Here is a 24,123-nt window from a genome sequence, read left to right on the forward strand (position 1 = left end):
TGTGTGTGTTTACAGCGAAGTTACATCGGGCTATCTACTGAGCCATTGTTTCATTTAACAATACTAGTTACCAGATACTGTGTGTGTTTACAGCAAAGTTACATCAAGCTATCTACTGAACCATTGTTTCATTTAACAATACTAGTTACCAGATACTGTGTGTATTTACAGCAAAGTTACATCGGGCTATCTACTGAGCCACTGTTTCATTTAACAATATTAGTTACCAGATACTGTGTGTGTTTACAGCAAAGTTACATCGGGCTATCTAAATCCGTACACTTACCGCTGTACTGGCGTGGCGCTTTCCAGATACTAACCAATAATTTATAACATCTTCTCCACGTAACTTAACAATGGAAGTTACCATATACTAATTAATAATTTATAATAGATTTTTCGTGTCACTTAACAATGCTAGTTGTCAGATGTTAACCGGGTAACAAGGTTAGCTACAATATAATAGAATATTTACAAAAATAGATTAGAATTTAAAGTGAAGTGATAAAAACATTTAACTAAACACCGAACATGACAGCGTTTTAGAAACCAAAAAATGGCACCTAAAGAAAGTACAATAAAAAACAACTAACGCATTTAAACTTGCCATTCTCGGTTCTCAAAATGACAGAGATGGTACATTTTGGGAAGCAAGTAGGATAAAGACAGAGATCTTCGAGCTTCTACTGGCGTGTACAAATGATATGAATGTTTCAGTGTGTGGCAGAGATAAACGAGAAAGATGAAAACCCCATATCCTGGTTGTAAGATAAATGACTGATGAATGAAGTGTGGGAGGTAGCTTAACCTCTTTTTATATACGTTTCTTATGATCATCCTCTTAACTACTATTTTTAATGTATCAATCCGCGTCTTGAAGATACTTAGTACCAATTTAAGTTCCTGAAAAGTCTTCGCACCGAATCTTGACCAAACCTTTATTGACTCGTTAAAAATTTAGCGGTCAATATTGTTTTATCTCTTAAATTTCGGATGTACGAAGCTTCTTTAACAATATTTTCCTTCTAAACCAGTGTAAAGTTCCATTCTTCATCACTTCGTGTTTTGTATACTTCACTGCTACACACTACATAATTACTTCGTTTCATATGTTTCGCTTAGCATAAGTAAATTTATTTTAGCGCACGGTTTATAAGATTGGTTCTGTTTAGCTTAACATCATTTTAAAATCTGTAGGCGATAAAAACATGTTTGATTTGAATTTCGTGCAAAGCTACTCGAGGGCTATCTGCGCTAGCCTTCCCTAATTTAGTGGTGTAAGATTAGAGGGAAGGCAGCTAGTCATCACCACCCACCGCCAACTCTTGGGCTACTCTTTTACCAACGAATAGTGGGATTGACTGTAACATTCTAACGCCCCCATGGCTGAAAGGGCGAGCATGTTTGGTGCAACGGAGATTCGAACCCGCACCCTCACATTACGAGTCGAACGCCTTAACCCTCCTGGCCATGCCGGGCCCGAAAAACATGTTATATTGATTAATATGAAGCTATATAAATAACATAAGAAAAATATGGAATTAATTTTAAGTGTATATATATATATATTAAAAGACTTAACATAAACCTTCCAACACTTGTTTTCAGGTTTTGTTTGTATGTAATTAAGCACAAAGTTACACAATGTTCTCCTCACTACGGGTATCAAAACTCGGTTTTTTTAGTTGTAAGTCCACAGACATACTGACGTGCCATTAGAGGAGGGTTATTCATTAACAAAAATATAAGAAAACTGATCGATTACGATCAAGACAAAGAGAGAAAACTAGCTTAAAGAACGGTAAGAGAAACAACACTTATTATGTTTAGCCTACAACCGTACTGTCTTTGCTACTAGTATATCATGATTGAGTTTATTCGAACATTCACGTGCAGTAGTATTTTAGTTGTTGACCTCTTGGAGATAATACGTTGATTTGTTTGTACTTCCTGGAGAGTTCTGTGACGTACAAACATGAATAACATGTTGGTTTGTTATTGGATCCTAAATGTTCTAAACAAACATAAACCAATGTTATATGCACGCTACAAAAATAAGTGCTTGTGTCAGTCCAATCAACCTGAAGATTTTCTAAAACCAAGGTTGAAACAGAACCAAGCCTCGGATCCTTTCTCACGCAAAGAAGTGATCGGTCAGGTAAAAACTGTTATCGTACGTTGAATCATGTAGACAGCGTCGGGAACATCCCGTCCAACTATTTATGACGTGAATAATTAATTAACCAGCGAATTATTAATCAGATTGAGATATTAATGTTCATTTCCGGAGAAATGTTTCTTTTTTAAGCTCTGTTTTATGACGTGATATTTGATATAGTTGCTTACAAAGCAGTCTGGAATAAATAACACTGTACGATGATGGTAACAGCTTTATCTGATAATTAATCAGCTTTATCAGTTAATTAATCCTGATCCGAGATATTTCACAAAATTATTTTATTGTAAGTCACTTAGAACATATAAAAATACTTATAATATATCAGTGTAGTAATAGACAAATAATAAACAAAACGTTTCTTCAATAACTCGTGTGTTAACATGTTTGACGTATTATTACCGTTTCTAACGAATTTGCACAAAATATTAATTTAAATGTGCAACATGGGCCTTCTCGTTTTTATGCGATAAAGTTTTAATGACGTTCACATTAGCGACATCTACTAGATATTTAATAATAAAAAAATTGTCAAGCTACCGTTCGTAATTCATATTATTCTCATAGTTCCCCAAATGGTGTTTTTTTTTTTAAGTAAAATTCCTCACGAATATTGGAGTGTTCACTAAAGACGGTAGGAACGTCAATAGTTTCGTAATTTATTTTTATACAGCAAACACTACGATTACTTGCCATTAAATACATAGTTTAGCTAACACTAAAGGAATCACCTTTTAAACACTAGTTATCTAATTGTGTTGTCAAATATAGGTGGAGAACAATCCACGAATACAGTTTGGTTTGCATTGAATTTCGCGGGCTATCTGCGCTAGCCGTTCCTAATTTAGCAGTGTAAGAAGGCAGCTAGTAATCAACACCCACCGCCAACTCTTGGGGAACTCTTTTACCAACTAATAGCGGGGTTGACTGTTACATTGTAAGGCCTCCACAGCTGAAAGAGCGAATATGTTTGGGGGTGACGGGGATTCGAACCCGCGACCCTAAGATTACGAGTCGATTGCCTTATCCATCTGGCCATGCCAGATACAGTTTCTATTCGTTACAGCTGTTTTGACGTCTACTGTTTATGTAATTATATTGTATACAAGAAAATTAATCATGCTTTAAATAACTGAGTGTATTTAACTGAGTGTACTAAAAGTGTATGTATTTAACTGAATGTATTTAAAGAGTATTATTAGGGGTGTTTTCTATCTGAACAGGGACTTTCGTTTATTGTAATATATTTCCCATAAAAATCTAAAACCTACACACTACTGTAACTTAATAAAATTACATTTAGGACAAGAGTAGATCCAGTTAGGATAAGAGTAGATCCAGGCCTGAAATCTACATTTTTTATTGGAAGAGTTGTTATTCTGTTCCTTTTTTATTAATGTAAGTACACGTTGTTTTAGTTACGAATATTTTTACAGTAGAATATGAAGATTTTTATAATAAAATTAGAAGTGTGTTAAATGTTCCAACGAGAGAATAAATTGAATGAATAAGGTGTTTAGAATAATTTTGTTACATTGGTTTTGGTTTGTTTAGAATTTCGCGCAAAGCTACACGAGAGCTATCCGCGCTAGTCGTCCCTACTTTTGCAGTGTAAGGCTAGAGGGAAGGCAGCTAGTCATCACCACTCGCCGCCAACTCTTCGGCTGCTCTTTTACCAACGACTAGTGGGATTGACCATCACATTATAATGTCCTCACGGGTGAAAGGGCGAGCATATTTGGTGTGACAGGGATTGGAACCCGCGACACTCAGATTACGCGTCAAGCGCCCTAACCAGCTGACCTCAAACAGTTATTTTGGATAATAGGAAAGTAGCATACAGTAAAGACAGACTATAATTACATAAAGTCAGTAAAAATATTAAGTGACGTATAATTCAGTCTTATTTTGACCAATGTTACATTTAAATGACCACGTTATTACCCGAGTTATATAATTATGTAACGTATCTGATAATGTGGCGTGGAAGACATAAAACAACAATGTAACCATCGACTAACGTGGTAGTTGAGATATGGACGGTTAACAAAAGAAAACTTATTGTTAAAGTTGATGACTTACACGTAAAGTTCTGTAAACAATGATGACTTGGTAAACATAACATTATTTCTGTGTAGTGGTGGGTTCGTTTTAGTAAGTGTGTTCGAACACAACTGAGGAATGTGTGGAAATTACGACACCGGAATTACACTTTCCAAAAGGAAATTACAAAAATTGGAAAGGATGTGGTGCGTGAACTACACGGTGAGACACTTGGTAACCTTGCTGTCGAATTTCCATCACAGAAGATCACGTTTGATAATACGATGTCGTATATTGGTATTTTCTGCTACAATAACCGAGGTAAAAAGATTTAGTTTAACTTTTAGATTAAATTGTTGATGGAGTTTTTTAAGTTATGAAGAAGAACATTCAAACAGGTTCAGAAATTCCTGAACGAGTTTCGTGCTTCACACGTTGAGCGAGATTGGTAATAACCATCTTCCGGTACGTTACTTCCGGACACGTGCCACTTTTCCGTATTAGTACTGAATTCATTATTTGTAAATCAGACACAAAACATATAGGTATCGGTATTTACTTTCTGAAAAAACGCTGATAATTTACACAAGCTAACAAAATATTAAACACAATTGACAAAAAACGGTGCTACAAACAAGCAACGTTCTTAGTGGCTCAGCGGCAAGTCTGCAGTCTTGTTACGCTAAAGTTTGAGTTTCGATGCCCGTGATAAGTAGAGTATACAGAAAACCCATAGCTTTAGGCTTAAGTACAATCGATTTGTGGTTGTTTGTGCTTATTGAACACAAAGCTATTTGTTCTGCCAACCACAAGTATCGAAACCAGAATTCTAGTGGTATAATTCCAGAGACATACCACTGGGGCGGGCAACAACAAACAAATTAACCACGCAACACATTTTATTTCTCTCATAATTATAGTGTTATATTATAGTTATATTACAGTTATATTTTAATGTTATATTATAGTTAAATTATAGTGTTATATTATAGATATTAGTGTTATATTAGTGTTATATTACAGTGTTATATTTTAATGACACTAAAACACAATATTTCTCTTTTATATGCAAAAACGGCTCGTTTGGGCTGAGAAAACACTTTACATAGAAGAGCGAACAACGTTTCGACCTTCTTCGGTCATCGTCAGGTTCACAAAGAAAGAGGTAACTGACCGGAAGCTGACTTTGTGAACCTGACGATGACCGAAGAAGGTCGAAACGTTGTTCGCTCTTCTATGTAAAGTGTTTTCTCAGCCCAAACGAGCCGTTTTTGCATATAAATTTCTCAACAAGTGGGTTTCTCGTCATCACTGATTACAATATTTCTCTTTTTCTCCTCTACTGGTCACATCCCAGTTTGTCAGACACTTATAGTGGTCACAATGAGATGAACCAAGTTTGTCAGACACTTATAGTGGTCACAATGAGATGAACCAAGTTTGTCAGACACTTATAGTGGTTACAATGAGATGAATCAAGTTTGTCAGACACTTATAGTGGTTACAATGAGAAGAACCAAGTTTGTGAGACACTTATAGTGGTTACAATGAGATGAACCAAGTTTGTCAGACACTTATAGTGGTTACAATGAGATGAACCAAGTTTGTCAGACACTTATAGTGGTTACAATGAGATGAACCAAGTTTGTCAGACACTTATAGTGGTTACAATGAGATGAACCAAGTTTGTGAGACACTTATAGTGGTTACAATGAGAAGAACCAAGTTTGTCAGACACTTATAGTGGTTACAATGAGAAGAACCAAGTTTGTCAGACACTTATAGTGGTTACAATGAGATGAACCAAGTTTGTTAGACACTTATAGTGGTTACAATGAGATGAACCAAGTTTGTGAGACACTTATAGTGGTTACAATGAGATGAACCAAGTTTGTGAGACACTTATAGTGGTTACAATGAGATGAACCAAGTTTGTCAGACACTTATAGTGGTTACAATGAGATGAACCAAGTTTGTCAGACACTTAAATGGTTACAATGAGATGAACCAAGTTTGTCAGAAATAAAGGACACTTAAATGGTTACAATGAGATGAACAAAGTTTGTCAGAGGTAAAGGACACTTAAATGGTTACAATGAGATGAACCAAGTTTGTCAGTGGTAAAGGACACTTATAGTGGTTACAATGAGATGAACCAAGTTTGTCAGACACTTAAAGTGGTTACAATGAGATGAACAAAGTTTGCCAGATGTAAAGGACACTTAAAGTGGTTACAATGAGATGAACCAAGTTTGTCAGAGGTAAAGGACACTTATAGTGGTTACAATGAGTGGTTACAAGTTTGTCAGAGGTAAAGGACACTTAAAGTGGTTACAATGAGATGAACCAAGTTTGTTAGAGGTAAAGGACACTTATAGTGGTCACAATGAGATGAACCAAGTTTGTCAAACACTTATAGTGGTCACAATGAGATGAACCAAGTTTGTCAAACACTTATAGTGGTCACAATGAGATGAACCAAGTTTGTCAGACACTTATAGTGGTCACAATGAGATGAACCAAGTTTGTCAGACACTTATAGTGGTTACAATGAGAAGAACCAAGTTTGTGAGACACTTATAGTGGTTACAATGAGATGAACCAAGTTTGTGAGACACTTATAGTGGTTACAATGAGATGAACCAAGTTTGTCAGACACTTATAGTGGTTACAATGAGATGAACCAAGTTTGTGAGACACTTATAGTGGTTACAATGAGAAGAACCAAGTTTGTCAGACACTTATAGTGGTTACAATGAGATGAACCAAGTTTGTGAGACACTTATAGTGGTTACAATGAGATGAACCAAGTTTGTTAGACACTTATAGTGGTTACAATGAGATGAACCAAGTTTGTGAGACACTTATAGTGGTTACAATGAGATGAACCAAGTTTGTGAGACACTTATAGTGGTTACAATGAGATGAACCAAGTTTGTCAGACACTTATAGTGGTTACAATGAGATGAACCAAGTTTGTCAGACACTTAAATGGTTACAATGAGATGAACCAAGTTTGTCAGAAATAAAGGACACTTAAATGGTTACAATGAGATGAACAAAGTTTGTCAGAGGTAAAGGACACTTAAATGGTTACAATGAGATGAACCAAGTTTGTCAGTGGTAGAGGACACTTATAGTGGTTACAATGAGATGAACCAAGTTTGTCAGAGGTAAAGGACACTTATAGTGGTTACAATGAGATGAACCAAGTTTGTCAGACACTTAAAGTGGTTACAATGAGATGAACAAAGTTTGTCAGATGTAAAGAACACTTAAAGTGGTTACAATGAGATGAACCAAGTTTGTCAGAGGTAAAGGACACTTATAGTGGTTACAATGAGTGGTTACAAGTTTGTCAGAGGTAAAGGACACTTAAAGTGGTTACAATGAGATGAACCAAGTTTGTCAGAGGTAAAGGACACTTAAAGTGGTTACAATGAGATGAACCAAGTTTGTCAGAGGTAAAGGACACTTAAAGTGGTTACAACGAGATGAACCAAGTTTGTCAATGGTAAAGGACACTTAAAGTGGTTACAATGAGATGAACCAAGTTTGTCAGAGGTAAAGGACACTTAAAGTGATTACAACGAGATGAACCAAGTTTGTCAATGGTAAAGGACACTTAAAGTGGTTACAATGAGATGAACCAAGTTTGTCAGAGGTAAAGGACACTTATAGTGGTTACAATGAGTGGTTACAAGTTTGTCAGAGGTAAAGGACACTTAAAGTGGTTACAATGAGATGAACCAAGTTTGTCAGAGGTAAAGGACACTTAAAGTGGTTACAATGAGATGAACCAAGTTTGTCAGAGGTAAAGGACACTTAAAGTGGTTACAACGAGATGAACCAAGTTTGTCAATGGTAAAGGACACTTAAAGTGGTTACAATGAGATGAACCAAGTTTGTCAGAGGTAAAGGACACTTAAAGTGGTTACAACGAGATGAACCAAGTTTGTCAATGGTAAAGGACACTTAAAGTGGTTACAATGAGATGAACCAAGTTTGTCAATGGTAAAGGACACTTAAAGTGGTTACAATGAGATGAACCAAGTTTGTCAGACACTTAAAGTGGTTACAATGAGATGAACAAAGTTTGTCAGAGGTAAAGGACACTTAAATGGTTACAATGAGATGAACCAAGTTTGTCAGTGGTAAAGGACACTTATAGTGGTTTCAATGAGATGAACCAAGTTTGTCAGAGGTAAAGGACACTTAAATGGTTACAATGAGATGAACCAAGTTTGTCAGACACTTAAAGTGGTTACAATGAGATGAACAAAGGTTGTCAGAGGTAAAGGACACTTAAAGTGGTTACAATGAGATGAACCAAGTTTGTCAGAGGTAAAGGACACTTAAATGGTTACAATGAGATGAACCAAGTTTGTCAGACACTTAAAGTGGTTACAATGAGATGAACAAAGTTTGTCAGAGGTAAAGGACACTTAAATGGTTACAATGAGATGAACCAAGTTTGTCAGAGGTAAAGGACACTTAAAGTGGTTACAACGAGATGAACCAAGTTTGTCAATGGTAAAGGACACTTAAAGTGGTTACAATGAGATGAACCAAGTTTGTCAGAGGTAAAGGACACTTAAAGTGGTTACAATGAGATGAACCAAGTTTGTCAGTGGTAAAGGACACTTAAAGTGGTTACAATGAGATGAACCAAGTTTGTCAGAGGTAAAGGACACTTAAAGTGGTTACAATGAGATGAACCAAGTTTGTCAGTGATAAAGGACACTTAAATTGGTTACAATGAGATGAACCAAGTTTGTCAGAGGTAAAGGACACTTATAGTGGTTACAATGAGATGAACCAAGTTTCTTCTTGTCACCATATCTCCTGCTTGTGCTCTTTTGGAGAACCTCCCTGGTGGTTTTAATTTCAATAAAAACCCTTATAACCACATTTAGAATGTTTGTTGAATTTTCACAAAGCTACACGAGGGTTAGCTAATTTTAAAGTGTAGGAAGACAGCTAGTGAACACCACTTATCACTGATTCTTGGGCTATTCTTTAACAACAATAATGGGATTAACTGTAATATTATAATTCCACCATGGCTGAAAAGGTGGGCACACTTTTGAGGTAGATTCTGAACCTGTGATACAAAGATTACAAGGCAAGTATCCCTAACCAACAGGACACATGATATTTTAAGTGTAAGTAATGTGTTTCTAGGGGGCCAGTAACAAATTTGTCACAGTTCTTCAGTAATTATATCTCATTTATTATGAGTTCATAAAGAATACACAGGATACAGAAACTTATAAGTCACATTAACAAAAAATAAACCACTCACCATAAAATATTACAAATTCTGACAGGTGGAGCTATCATTATGTAACTTTGCTTGGTATAGTTTTTTTTTTATCAGTTTAATTTATTTACCCAATTAACATACGGTTCTAAAGCAACTAATACACAACCATGAATAAAATACAGACTTTGGTTCTCTTTCGTAAGTTTCCACTAAATTCTTGTATGAAATAACTCAAGACAGAAGATAAACTACTGCATGCAATAACTGTATAAATATTTCTGTTATAAATATCTCTAATCAATCCAAAATGTGAATTGTTTTGTGGCACCATCTTTACAGAGTTTAAAATGGTCGACAGAATGTCTTCAATTTAATAAGGACACGTGATTTATCTTTCTTATTACAATGATGATTCAAAACCCTTATATCCAGACCTTAAACATTGTTTTAACAATCAATAAACCAATAAAAATAAGAATACATCCACAGTTTACGTCATAGATTACATCCACAGTTTACGTCACAGAATACATCCACAGTTTACGTCACAGAATACATCCACAGTTTACGTCACAGAATACATCCACAGTTTACGTCACAGAATACATCCACAGTTTACGTCACAGAATACATCCACAGTTTACGTCACAGAATACATCCACAGTTTACGTCACAGAATACATCCACAGTTTATGTCAGAGATTACATCCACAGCTTAAGTCACACAATACATCCACAGTTTACGTCACAGAATATATCCACAGTTTACGTCACAGAATACATCCACAGTTTACATCATAGATTACATCCACAGTTTACGTCACACAATACATTCACAGTTTACGTCACAGAATATATCCACAGTTTGCGTCACACAATACATCCACAGTTTACGTCACACGGCCCTAATTGCCTGAACTGTTAGATTACTATATTTCTAACATTGTAATATTAACTGAGTGTACATAAACCACAATAGAAATATTTCTTAAGAACTGAAGGTTAAATTTCACATTGTCACAAAGTTCAAATAATACATATAAAACAAGCAAGTACGATGCCCACAATGTTATAGTTTTGTCCACACACCATAAATACAGTACTTAGTCCTACAAGGTGTCCGTGATATTCTGGTGAAACAATTATATAACGTACTATAATGTTTACCTTGTGTACACTTTCATAGGTTTAATGTCAAATGTTTACGACGTGTCCACATCCATAGGTTTAGTGTCAGATCTTCACCATGTGTCCACATCCATAGGTTTAATGTCAAATGTTTACCATGTATACACATCCATACATTTAAGTGTCAGATGTTTACCATGTGTCCACATCCATAGGTTTAGTGTCAGATGTTTACCATGTGTCCACATCCATAGGTTTAAGTGTCAGATGTTTACCATGTGTATACATCCATAGGTTTAAGGGTCAGATGTTTACCATGTGTACACATTCATAGGTTTAAGTGCCAGATGTTTACCATTTGTCCACATCCATAGGTTTAAGTGTCAGATGTTTACCATGTGTACACATTCATAGGTTTAAGTGTCAGATGTTTACCATGTGTCCACATCCATGGGTTTAAGTGTCAGATGTTTACCATGTGTACACATTCATAGGTTTAAGTGCCAGATGTTTATCATGTGTCCACATCCATAGGTTTAGTGTCAGATGTTTACCATGTGTATACATCCATAGGTTTAAGTGTCAGATGTTTACCATGTGTACACATTCATAGGTTTAAGTGTCAGATGTTTACCATGTGTACACATTCATAGGGTTAAGTGTCAGATGTTTACCATGTGTACACATTCATAGGTTTAAGTGCCAGATGTTTACCATGTGTCCACATTCATAGGTTTAAGTGCCAGATGTTTACCATGTGTCCACATCCATAGGTTTAGTGTCGGATGTTTACCATGTGTCCACATACATAGGTTTAGTGTCGGATGTTTACCATATGTCCACATCCATAGGTTTAGTGTCGGATGTTTACCATGTGTCCACATCCATAGGTTTAGTGTCGGATGTTTAAATTAGTCCTTCTTAACTTGTAATGATTCATAACCTTTGATATCTTACAATAAAATAAGAGAATAATCTGATACTTCAATCTGTTGTGTCCCTAAACAAGTAAGAAGCAGTAGGAAGTCACTCATATTTAAATATATATATAAAACCCTTCACAAGGTTTACTTGTTTGTAGACACTTGGTTTTCATTATTGTTATAATAAACACTTATTTTTCACAACATAAAGTGACTTTAGAGATAAAATATTTTGTTCTTGTACACTTAGGTGCTTCTTTCATAGGAAAGTAAACAGGATTGATTGTTTGTACACAGGCTTTTAAATTTGATCATTGTTCTATTCAGAACTTAAAACTAGATTTTGACTTTCTTAATTTAAGACATGGTGTATCAGGAGTCTAAAATTCAATTTACTAAACAGTTAAGTGAAGAATACATAGGATACAAATATTGACACACTGCACTGAAGAAACACCTGGGCCTATCTTAGTGTGTCTTTACCCTAATTTATACACAATTCAAATGTATTTATTCCATGTTCAGTAGCAGAATTTACTTTCAAATATTCAAGGAATATAAAGCATGTGATCCTTTGAAGTGATCCTCTCTTTAGCCAATCAGAAAACAGCATCTCTAGATACCTACAAGAATGTTGGTTCAAACTGTTGGAGAAGTGTGTTACCATTGATAATAGATGTCGCTGCTATAAAGATCTGACAACCTGATGAGGTTAGAAATAATCAGTGGTTAATAATTCATTACGTCTCAGGTTACACACAATCATACAACATTTTGAATAAAAGTACATTAAAATATTGTTTACCTTTAAACCAATCCCATAAATATTAGAACTAAGAACTTATAAAATGATTCACCAACTACGGTAAACTATTAACTTATAAGGCAGATTAATCAAACAATTCTAGAAATTTAAGACACAACCAACTTGCCTTTTAATCTTCCCAACAGTCTCAGAGCTGCTATTTCAGCATAGGTCACACCTCCAAGAAAACACACCAACACAGCTTTGGATGACAGTGTATCTAGATGGCCACCTGGTGTTAATCTAGGTTCTCCTTGATATTAAAACAATAGGGTATAATATAAGTAAGAGTTTGCAATCTGAAACATATAAAGATCAAATTGACTAAGCAGCCTTAACAAACATCAAGCACTTTAAATTTAAGTTTTATTAAAAAATTTAAGACTTCAAGGAACACTTGAAAGCCTAATTCTTTTACATGCTGATATCAAAATCTGGATCAACTAAAGACTTACTCTGGTCGTGCTTCTGGATAAGTAATATTATTGGTTATTAGTTTCATGATTCATCCTTCCATAATTCCTAATAACTTTGTTTGTTTAGATAAATAAGTTTTAAAAACTGAAACTAGGTAGTAAGCAGTTGAATATTGGATAAAACTAGTGTGCAGACACACTTATACAAGTGTATTTTTGTTATAAACAAAAACAAGCTAAAATAAAAAAAAATGCTGCACTAATTGAAATGATCCCAGGTCACAAGGCAGTTAAGGGTGATATAGATGTGGGACATTGTGGGCTTTAGCATCCACATCGTGTTCTCCTAATTTCTATTTCTATATCTACTCTTTTTATTTTAATATCTGTCACTATTCCTCTTATTTATTTATGCAAGACTGGTGGAAGGAGGATAAAACTGATAGATGGTGTATCCCCACCACAATGTGGGTCCTACTTTTATAGCCACCTCCAAAACATAGGGTACATTTCATATCCCACATTACAGCATATATCCTGGGATCATTTCAATTAGAGTAGGTTTTTTAAATGTTTGTTTTGGCTATAACAAGCTAACATAATTTGCCAGACGTTTGGATTTCTTCAATGCAGTTCTTCCTTTTGGTTTTAACTTAATTATCTCTATCAGTAATAATATTCTTTAAACAAATATATCTATAAAAGTGTATATACACACATTTCATTACTTACTGGTGAGTAACACTTAAGTTCAAACTATACTCAAACAATCAACTTTGTATAATACAAAACTAAAAGTTATTTACACATAATTGACAGTCATGAAAGACATTACGTGTTTCAATGTCATTCACACCATTTTCAGGGTTTTAGTTGCATATTAAGTTGATTATTTCAGTATTTTAACCCTCTTGTGATGGGCTTGGTACGACAATCCTCTTGTGATGGGCTTGGCATGACATACAAGAGATCTCGTACGCATATTTATAACACATACTTATAACATATTTATATTTATAACTTTGATGCAGTATGTGTATCTTCAGAAAATGTGGTCGACTTTTAGTCACTATTTCGTGAAAATACCAAGCATGTTTCGCTACTAGTCCAAGTGCGAAGTGATTTTCATCTTATGACTACAAACTATTGTTTGTCCTGAAAACCTCGAATATAATTTGTGTAAATTCTAAAATATTCTAAATACATTTCAAACGTTTGTTATTATTACCTTGTCTTTCCTAATTATAGAAGTTCTGTCAATTAAATCAACCTCATAACTAACACAGAAAATTATAAAATAAATATATATTATTTTTTTATTACTAGAATGATTACAGATAACTTCACACAAACACATGTTTAGATAAAATAGCATATATCTCACATCATTAAACATTTATATACATATTACTTATTTTTATTGTACTTACCTTCCTGTCACACTTGGCTAATATTACAAAAGCTGCACTAATACAGTGCATGTGAGCTTATGTTACCGTATCAAATAACACAAAACTGACCTTTAGTCTTTGCAAAGTGACTGTTTTAGTAAACTAGTAATATTTTGTGATACATATATAGTCACATTTCAACTATTATACATTATGTATATCTATACAATTATTATTATTTATAAACAACTTATTAAACTTATTTTACTTAAAATATACAACAATAAGTAAAGAAGTAAAGCAATAATTATCTCTTCTAGTTATAGCCTTCTAATTTAGGTGCTGCTGAACATAAGTTGCTAAGCCTTTCTTCTAGTTACAGCTGTCTAATTTAGGTGCTGCTGAACATAAGTTGCTAAGCCTTTCTTCTAGTTACAGCTTTTTAATTTTGGTGCTGCTGAACATAAGTTGCTAAGCCTTTCTTCTAGTTACAGCCTTCTAATTTAGATGCTGCTGAACATAAGTTGCTAAGCCTTTCTTCTAGTTACAGCCTTCTAATTTAGGTGCTGCCGAACATAAGTTGCTAAGCCTTTTAAAATTTCACACTTGGAAGGTATGAAAAATATTTTTTAAGTTTTATATATGCAACTGAATAACCTAAAATCATACATAACTATACTGATACCACAGAATTTGTGTGGCCTTTTTACAGATTGAAATGACTGAGGAAATTACTAGGGGGCATTCTAAGCTGTTGATTGGTTATTCATATATCATATATTGAAGTAAGTGTATACAAGAGATCCTTTCCAAAAAGAGATGAACGGGGCTACTGTGTTAGATTCACTACATAAGCCATATCTCAGCAAAATAAAGATATAAAGTTATTTTATATTCCAACTTGTCAATATTAGTACTTTTGAGTTCTAATTCTTACAAAACTATAGACTTAGTATTTTGACACCACAAACATCTAATTTCAACCAGTGCTGTGTTCCACGTAACTTGCAACAACTGATATTCACCAGTGCTGTGTTCCACGTGACTTGCAACAACTGATATTCACCAGTGCTGTGTTCCACGTGACTTGCAACAACTGATATTCACCAGTGCTGTGTTCCACGTGACTTGCAACAACTGATATTCACCAGTGCTGTGTTCCACGTAACTTGCAACAACTGATATTCACCAGTGCTGTGTTCCACGTAACTTGCAACAACTGATATTCAGGTGCATTCTTTTAATACTTGCTTTTAAACCATGAAATTAACTTATGTATAATACCAAAATGTGAATTATGATATACAGTTTTATACCAAACTTATTGACACAAATTTGTAAAACTGTAGTTCAATAAATTTTTCAATGCATATCAATAAACAAGATGACATAGCCTTTGACCTGTGAGCCATTGTGATAAGATTAGTACATTTTAAATATTTATATGGGTTTCTTGAATTTCAACCTAAAATTTTGGTTATCTTTCATTGCTTAAAGATCCTAACCTTTGACTGAGCTGACCGTTGAGCCAGAGAGCAGCTTCAGTGGTTCCTCCAAACCTTTCATTCCATCTCTTTGGATAATCTGCAGTATGTAAAATTAAAAAGCTAAAACAGACCAGAGATATGGTATGTACACACACACACATATATATATATATATATATTTTCATAAAACAAGTTGTAATTTTGTCAACAAGGAACTTCATTCCACTCTACACACACAGTTTACAGCAGCCAGTAGGATAACACAAAGCGGATTACAAAACACTTAAATAATATAACACTAGACACACCTCTTCTACGAGACGACAAGTAAGAGGAACGTAAGCACCACTAAACACGTATCCCATGTCTGTAGGATTCTTCAAGTCATAGTGTTCCACAGCAGGAGGAACCTAAACAAAGTTTTACCATATCATTAACCTTCTGGCAAACATTTAAACCTGTTTTTCAGAAGCCTATCTTTTAATACTTGTGTGATTAATTGTTCAAAGAAACTACAACAGTCTGTTTTATAATACTCCAACCTGTAAGAAATGCCAACTTTGAGAAACAGAATGCTTCTCTTAAGCTACAGTGTAAAATCCAATGTCTCCTTCAGAGACCTTACGTACAGGACCTCATAGGGCAAGGTCCAAGTTACAAGGTCAATATTTCACAAACAAATAGCCCTCAGTTACAGCCTGCAATTTGACAAACATGGAATTTACATAATTATGTTGACACATTAAGTCAACTTGACAGCTGACAGTGGTACAAACTGAAAACGAGTTTTTGTACATTTTACCACGGTTTTAACCTTAGAATTGCTTGGCATGAACTCACACTTACCAAAGAAACTGTCAAGTAAAATTAAACCTTACGCTTACCAAAACACAGTGAAAAATCAGCCTAACACTTACCAAAGTAAACTACAAATTGTCACCTACCAAAGCAAACTTCCGAGTAACTATTTTGAAAGAGCTGCTACGGGGTAAAGATGCCATTGCTGCAGCCATCTTCCCAGCCATCCTGATGGCTGCAGTGCTAGCCACTGCCGACGTAGAGGGAACAACCACAGATGTTTGTTCAGTGAAGAGCCCTGCTTTCTTCAGGTTGAAAAAGGTCAATAGGTAATTATGACCATAACTCTGTGAAAAAATATACAGTGGTTAAAATATACAGTGTGGAAATATACAGTGGTTAAAATATACAGTGTGGAATCAAGAGACACATGTAAAACATAAGAATGTTAACATTCTTAGAAAGGGAAAGTAGTGTTAAAATGTGGTTAAAATATACAGTGTGGAATCAAGAGACACATGTAAAACATAAGAATGTTAACATTCTTAGAAAGGGAAAGAAGTGTTAAAATGTGGTTAAAATATACAGTGTGGAATCAAGAGACACATGTAAAACATAAGAATGTTAACATTCTTAGAAAAGGAAAGTAGTGTTAAAATGTGGTTAAAATATACAGTGTGGAATCAAGAGACACATGTAAAACATAAGAATGTTAACATTCTTAGAAAGGGAAAGTAGTGTTAAAATGTGGTTAAAATATACAGTGTGGAATCAAGAGACACATGTAAAACATAAGAATGTTAACATTCTTAGAAGGGAAAGAAGTGTTAAAATGTGGTTAAAACTATTCTGTTCTTATGACACATGCACACATCCACTATGAACATGTTAACCTTTACAATTATTGGTTTAACATATTAAAGATTAGTTAATTAAATTAGTAAATTATCTGAAGTGTTTTAGTAACAAGAGTTTGAATATCTCAGTAGTTTAAGAAATATGTTCAGAACAGGAGAAATGTGTAAACTTACTAAGGAGAAAGAAACATCCTACTAACATATACAAACAAAAAATTTAATTTTATATTAATTAAAAGTTAAACACCTTTATTTTAAATACAAATACATAGATCATAAAAAATATTACACACAAAATAGGTTAATAGAAAGAAAACATTTAAGAAAACAAAAATGAGATGACCTATGGTGTTAAATGAAATTAGCCCAAAACATAATGATATTAAGATCTCATAATAAAATTTATCCACAAGCCATTAAATGACAAAGTTGCTTACCTGAAGAAACTGGATAAGAAGAGATCGGTAATCTCTAGAAGACAAGCCATCCTGGCTGATGGAGAGCAGACAAAGTAGTCGCAGGGTGCTCCATTTTGAAAGCTAATGAAAGCAATTATAATAAGCTGGTTGCAGAAAACTGACCTGATCATAATGAACTACTGGAATGGGAGAAAGACAGCAGGTAAATATCATTCACTGCCAGTTCTTGAGTAACTGTAATCTGACCATTTATCTAAAAATGTACCCACAACTATTAGGTGCAGAGAGCAAATTCATCACATTATGCAAAACATGAACACTTGGACTCACACTAGCACACTAAACATTAGGTCAAGCCATGCAGAATAATAACTTTAATTTATTAACACGGCTATCTATTCATAGCCATCCCTAGTTTTGAACCAATAACTTGGAGAGAAAGCGCTTATATCAAGAGAGGCTACTCCAAATGAAGATCACTTGTAGTGGACCAACTGTTCAATGTTCTACTCAAATTGAGCATGACTCTTCTAGTGGACCAATTGTCCACTATGCAACTGTAATTAAACATCAATGATAATGGACCAACCATCCACTGGGCTACTCTAAATGGACATTCTTATAGTGGACCACAATTCCAAAATATGGAGTAGCATTTTGTGACAACAGATCACAATCCCTCACGTTCCCAGTATAATATTCTAATTACTGGTAATGTCCAATTCATAAAGAAAAGAATTGTGTATTTTGTGTTATAAACTCAAAATGTAAGGAAAACTGTGGTTCAGTATAAATACATATATGAATAAAATTTAAACACAAAACCACAACTAAAATGTTTGTTGGACAGTAACAAGATTTTCAGCATGTTGGTTAGTGTTGGACAGTAACAACACTGCCAGCACGTTGGTTAGTGTTGGACAGTAACAACATTGTCAGCACGTTGGTTAGTGTTGGACAGTAACAACATTGTCAGCACGCGTTGGTTAGTGTTGGACAGTAACAACACTGTCAGCACGTTGGTTAGTGTTGGACAGTAACAACACTGCCAGCACGTTGGTTAGTGTTGGACAGTAACAACACTGCCAGCACGTTGGTTAGTGTTGAACAGTAACAACATTGTCAGCACGTTGGTTAGTGTTGGACAGTAACAACATTGTCAGCACGTTGGTTAGTGTTGGACAGTAACAACATTGTCAGCACGTTGGTTAGTGTTGGACAGTAACAACACTGTCAGCACGTTGGTTAGTGTTGGACAGTAACAACACTGCCAGCACGTTGGTTAGTGTTGGACAGTAACAACACTGTCAGCACGTTGGTTAGTGTTGGACAGTAACAACACTGCCAGCACGTTGGTTAGTGTTGGACAGTAACAACATTGTCAGCACGTTGGTTAGTGTTGGACAGTAACAACATTGTCAGCACGTTGGTTAGTGTTGGACAGTAACAATGTTTTCAGCTATCAATATTGGCTGTGTTGCACAGTGACAATGTTTTCAGCTATCGATTATTGGCTGTGTTGGACAGTAACAATATTTTCAGCTATCGATTATTGTCTCTGTTGGGCAGTAACAGTTTTCAGCTATCAACATTGGCTGTGTTGGACAGTAACAATGTTTTCAGATATCGGTTATTGGCTGTGTTGGACAGTAACAATATTTTCAGCTATCGATTATTGGCTGTGTTGAACAGTAACAATATTTTCAGCTATCGATTATTGTCTGTGTTGGGCAGTAAACAGTTTTCAGCTATCGATTATTGGCTGTGTTGGACAGTCACAATATTTTCAGCTATCGGTTATTGGCTGTGTTGGACAGTAACAATATTTTCAGCTATCGATTATTGGCTGTGTTGAACAGTAACAATATTTTCAGCTATCGATTATTGTCTGTGTTGGGCAGTAAACAGTTTTCAGCTATCGATTATTGGCTGTGTTGAACAGTAACAATATTTTCAGCTATCGATTATTGTCTGTGTTGGGCAGTAAACAGTTTTCAGCTATCAACATTGGCTAGATTGCCATAATAGTGAGATCAGTAAACAAACTATGTATGCCAAATAAAAGTATATTTGCAACTGTTTGGTTGTTTTGAATTTCATGCAAAGCTGCACGAGGGCCATCTGCTCTAGCCATACCTAATTTAGCAGTGTAAAACTAGACGGAAGGCAGCTAGTCATCACCACCCACCTCCAACTCTTGGGCTACTCTTTTATATTTAGATATATATGATTTGAACAGTGTATAAATAAACATAAACACACAAGTTTTTCCTTACACTAATAAATTTAAGAATGCTTATTATCCAACATAAAAGACAATAATATTTATACCTGTCGGTTGACGGCTTCTTCTATAGAATTTATACATTCTCGTATTTCTACACCTTCCACTATATCTGCAGAAAAAATTTCAGATACAAGTGAACGACACTGTTTCCATAAACAATGCTAATACAGTTCCTAACAGACAGAAATAACTGTTTGGTAACTATTTAAGTTAAAATACATAAAAGACTGAACTATTTCTAGCTAGCTGTACCTAATTTAGCAGTGAAAGACAAGAGGGAAGGAAGCTAGTCATCATCACCAGCTCTTGGGCTTCTCTTTTACTAATGAATAGCAGAACTGACCATCACCTCATAACACCCCCACAGCTGAAAGCATATTTTGAGTAATAGGGATTTGAACCTGTGACACTCAGAATACAAGTCAAGTGCCTCCTACCCACCTGGCCATGTCAGGCACGTTTAGAGAAAGTCTGTTAATAACACTGCTTCATATTTCTTCAGTTAATTCACTTTGTACTGTTAAATATATTACCTTACATTGTGAAACATAGCTGATTGAGTAGAAAACTGGAATATTTAAGATTTTCCAACAAAGAGAAAAATCTTATAATACTATTATTTAATTCTAATTATCCAATCGTGTTTAAACACAAGTAAATCAAAATTGTTGTCATTGTTGTAGCTTCACAAACCTCAGTATTTGTTGTTTATAGTAAAATTTGATAACATTCCAAACATTCACTAGTTACTCAATATTTGTTGTTTATAGTAAAATTTGATAACATTCCAAACATAACACTAGTTACTCAATATTTGTTGTTTATGATAACATTCCAAACATTCACTAGTTACTCAATATTTGTTGTTTATAGTAAAATTTGATAACATTCCAAACATTCACTAGTTACTCAATATTTGTTGTTTATAGTAAAATTTGATAACATTCCAAACATTCACTAGTTACTCAATATTTGTTGTTTATAGTAAAATTTGAAAACATTCCAAACATTCACTACTTACTCAATATTTGTTGTTTATAGTAAAATTTGATAACATTCCAAACATTCACTACTTACTCAATATTTGTTGTTTATAGTAAAATTTCATAACATTCCAAACATTCACTAGTTACTCAATATTTGTTGTTTATAGTAAAATTTGAAAACATTCCAAACATTCACTAGTTACTCAATATTTGTTGTTTATAGTAAAATTTGATAACATTCCAAACATTCACTACTTACTCAATATTTGTTGTTTATAGTAAAATTTGATAACATTCCAAACATTTACTACTTACTCAATATTTGTTGTTTATAGTAAAATTTGATAACATTCCAAACATAACACTAGTTACTCAATATTTGTTGTTTATAGTAAAATTTGATAACATTCCAAACATTCACTACTTACTCAATATTTGTTGTTTATAGTAAAATTTGATAACATTCCAAACATTCACTAGTTACTCAATATTTGTTGTTTATAGTAAAATTTGATAACATTCCAAACATAACACTAGTTACTCAATATTTGTTGTTTATGATAACATTCCAAACATTCACTAGTTACTCAATATTTGTTGTTTATAGTAAAATTTGATAACATTCCAAACATTCACTAGTTACTCAATATTTGTTGTTTATAGTAAAATTTGATAACATTCCAAACATTCACTAGTTACTCAATATTTGTTGTTTATAGTAAAATTTGAAAACATTCCAAACATTCACTAGTTACTCAATATTTGTTGTTTATAGTAAAATTTCATAACATTCCAAACATTCACTACTTACTCAATATTTGTTGTTTATAGTAAAATTTGATAACATTCCAAACATTCACTAGTTACTCAATATTTGTTGTTCATAGTAAAATTTGATAACATTCCAATCATTCACTACTTACTCAATATTTGTTGTTTATAGTAAAATTTGATAACATTCCAAACATTCACTAGTTACTCAATATTTGTTGTTTATAGTAAAATTTGATAACATTCCAAACATTCACTAGTTACTCAATATTTGTTGTTTATAGTAAAATTTGAAAACATTCCAAACATTCACTACTTACTCAATATTTGTTGTTTATAGTAAAATTTGATAACATTCCAAACATTCACTACTTACTCAATATTTGTTGTTTATAGTAAAATTTGATAACATTCCAAACATTCACTACTTACTCAATATTTGTTGTTTATAGTAAAATTTGATAACATTCCAAACATTCACTAGTTACTCAATATTTGTTGTTTATAGTAAAATTTGATAACATTCCAAACATTCACTAGTTACTCAATATTTGTTGTTTATAGTAAAATTTGATAACATTCCAAACATAACACTAGTTACTCAATATTTGTTGTTTATAATAAAATTTGATAACATCCCAAACATTCACTAGTTACTCAATATTTGTTGTTTATAGTAAAATTTGATAACATTCCAAACATTCACTACTTACTCAATATTTGTTGTTTATAGTAAAATTTGATAACATTCCAAACATTCACTAGTTACTCAATATTTGTTGTTTATAGTAAAATTTGATAACATTCCAAACATTCACTAGTTACTCAATATTTGTTGTTTATAGTAAAATTTGATAACATTCCAAACATTCACTAGTTACTCAATATTTGTTGTTTATAGTAAAATTTGATAACATTCCAAAGATTCACTACTTACTCAATATTTGTTGTTTATAGTAAAATTTGATAACATTCCAAAGATTCACTACTTACTCAATATTTGTTGTTTATAGTAAAATTTGATAACATTCCAAACATTCACTAGTTACTCAATATGTGTTGTTTATAGTAAAATTTGATAACATTCCAAACATTCACTAGTTACTCAATATTTGTTGTTTATAGTAAAATTTGATAACATTCCAAACATAACACTAGTTACTCAATATTTGTTGTTTATAGTAAAATTTGATAACATCCCAAACATTCACTAGTTACTCAATATTTGTTGTTTATAGTAAAATTTGAAAACATTCCAAACATTCACTACTTACTCAATATTTGTTGTTTATAGTAAAATTTGATAACATTCCAAACATAACACTAGTTACTCAATATTTGTTGTTTATGATAACATTCCAAACATTCACTAGTTACTCAATATTTGTTGTTTATAGTAAAATTTGAAAACATTCCAAACATTCACTACTTACTCAATATTTGTTGTTTATAGTAAAATTTGATAACATTCCAAACATTCACTAGTTACTCAATATTTGTTGTTTATAGTAAAATTTGAAAACATTCCAAACATTCACTAGTTACTCAATATTTGTTGTTTATAGTAAAATTTGATAACATTCCAAACATAACACTAGTTACTCAATATTTGTTGTTCATGATAACATTCCATACATTCACTAGTTGTTCGATATTTGTTGTTTAAGGTAATTTAACAACATAACTTACTGTGTTCTATTAAGTAACTGGTCTTCAAAATCCTTATTCTTTTGTTTCATAATTGCCTCACAAGCACTGATATCTGGTATCCAAATAAAAATTAAAACATGTTGAATAATTTCAGAAGTAGCAATAAAAAGTAGAGACTCAGTGTTCACCCAAGTTATGAACATTCTCCACTGTGCAACATGAAGACCTTACAGTTTTACATCTTATATAAAATACATTACAAAGAAATAGCGTTGTGAAACACCAAGGTTTATCAATCATACACATTACAAGTTGTTAAACACTAACATTTTTGATTTAAACATACAATTCATTGTCAATACCAGGGTTTATGACTTAAATGTCATCCATCAGCAACTTGTAATGTAAAATTATTTATACTGGTTCACTCTGTCATTCATCAGTACTAGTAATGTAAAATTATTTATACTGGTATGCAGCAGTGTAAGGTTTTGTAGTTTGTTGTATATTGGGATTTACTGTTGTTTGTGTAGGTTTGTGTCTGTAATTTTTTCCACGGTTTTTTGAGGAAATTTGTTGATGTTGATGAAGTGTTGTTTTATTTTGTTAATTTTATCTGGTGAACAAAGTTTTGTGGCTGTGTTTATTTGGTTTCTTAATATATTGAGTTTTTGTTTTGTTTCATGTGCTGGGAATGTATAATCCAGTATGGGTGATTTT

The 24,123-nt window shown here is 33.4% G+C and overlaps 3 protein-coding genes across 4 annotated transcripts in view; 1 reads left to right on the forward strand and 2 right to left on the reverse strand.

The window, feature by feature from the left end:
- LOC143242200 (E3 SUMO-protein ligase PIAS1-like) overlaps nucleotides 1–24,123 on the forward strand; it is a 571,445-nt gene that overhangs the window by 364,113 nt on the left and 183,209 nt on the right. The window lies entirely within an intron of this gene.
- On the reverse strand, nucleotides 9,429–20,349 carry LOC143242203 (vacuolar protein sorting-associated protein 33B-like). Its single transcript, XM_076485569.1, has 7 exons — nucleotides 20,041–20,349; nucleotides 17,728–17,829; nucleotides 16,580–16,780; nucleotides 15,944–16,045; nucleotides 15,654–15,732; nucleotides 12,469–12,594; nucleotides 9,429–12,239 (listed from the first exon to the last, which is right to left on the reverse strand). Exons 3-7 carry the CDS (start codon nucleotides 16,658–16,660, stop codon nucleotides 12,160–12,162), a joined length of 468 nt encoding a protein of 155 aa, XP_076341684.1. The 5' UTR covers nucleotides 16,661–16,780; nucleotides 17,728–17,829; nucleotides 20,041–20,349; the 3' UTR covers nucleotides 9,429–12,159.
- LOC143243257 (vacuolar protein sorting-associated protein 33B-like) overlaps nucleotides 16,756–24,123 on the reverse strand; it is an 88,162-nt gene continuing 80,794 nt past the window's right edge. Inside the window, exons 12-14 of the mRNA XM_076487105.1 lie at nucleotides 23,443–23,515; nucleotides 17,728–17,829; nucleotides 16,756–16,780 (exon numbers count right to left, since the gene is read on the reverse strand). Coding sequence (XP_076343220.1) covers nucleotides 16,756–16,780; nucleotides 17,728–17,829; nucleotides 23,443–23,515 — 200 coding nt within the window. The remainder of the gene's footprint in view (nucleotides 16,781–17,727; nucleotides 17,830–23,442; nucleotides 23,516–24,123) is intronic.

This window comes from Tachypleus tridentatus, unplaced genomic scaffold (assembly GCF_004210375.1).
Source record: "Tachypleus tridentatus isolate NWPU-2018 unplaced genomic scaffold, ASM421037v1 Hic_cluster_2, whole genome shotgun sequence".
NCBI lineage: Eukaryota > Metazoa > Arthropoda > Merostomata > Xiphosura > Limulidae > Tachypleus > Tachypleus tridentatus.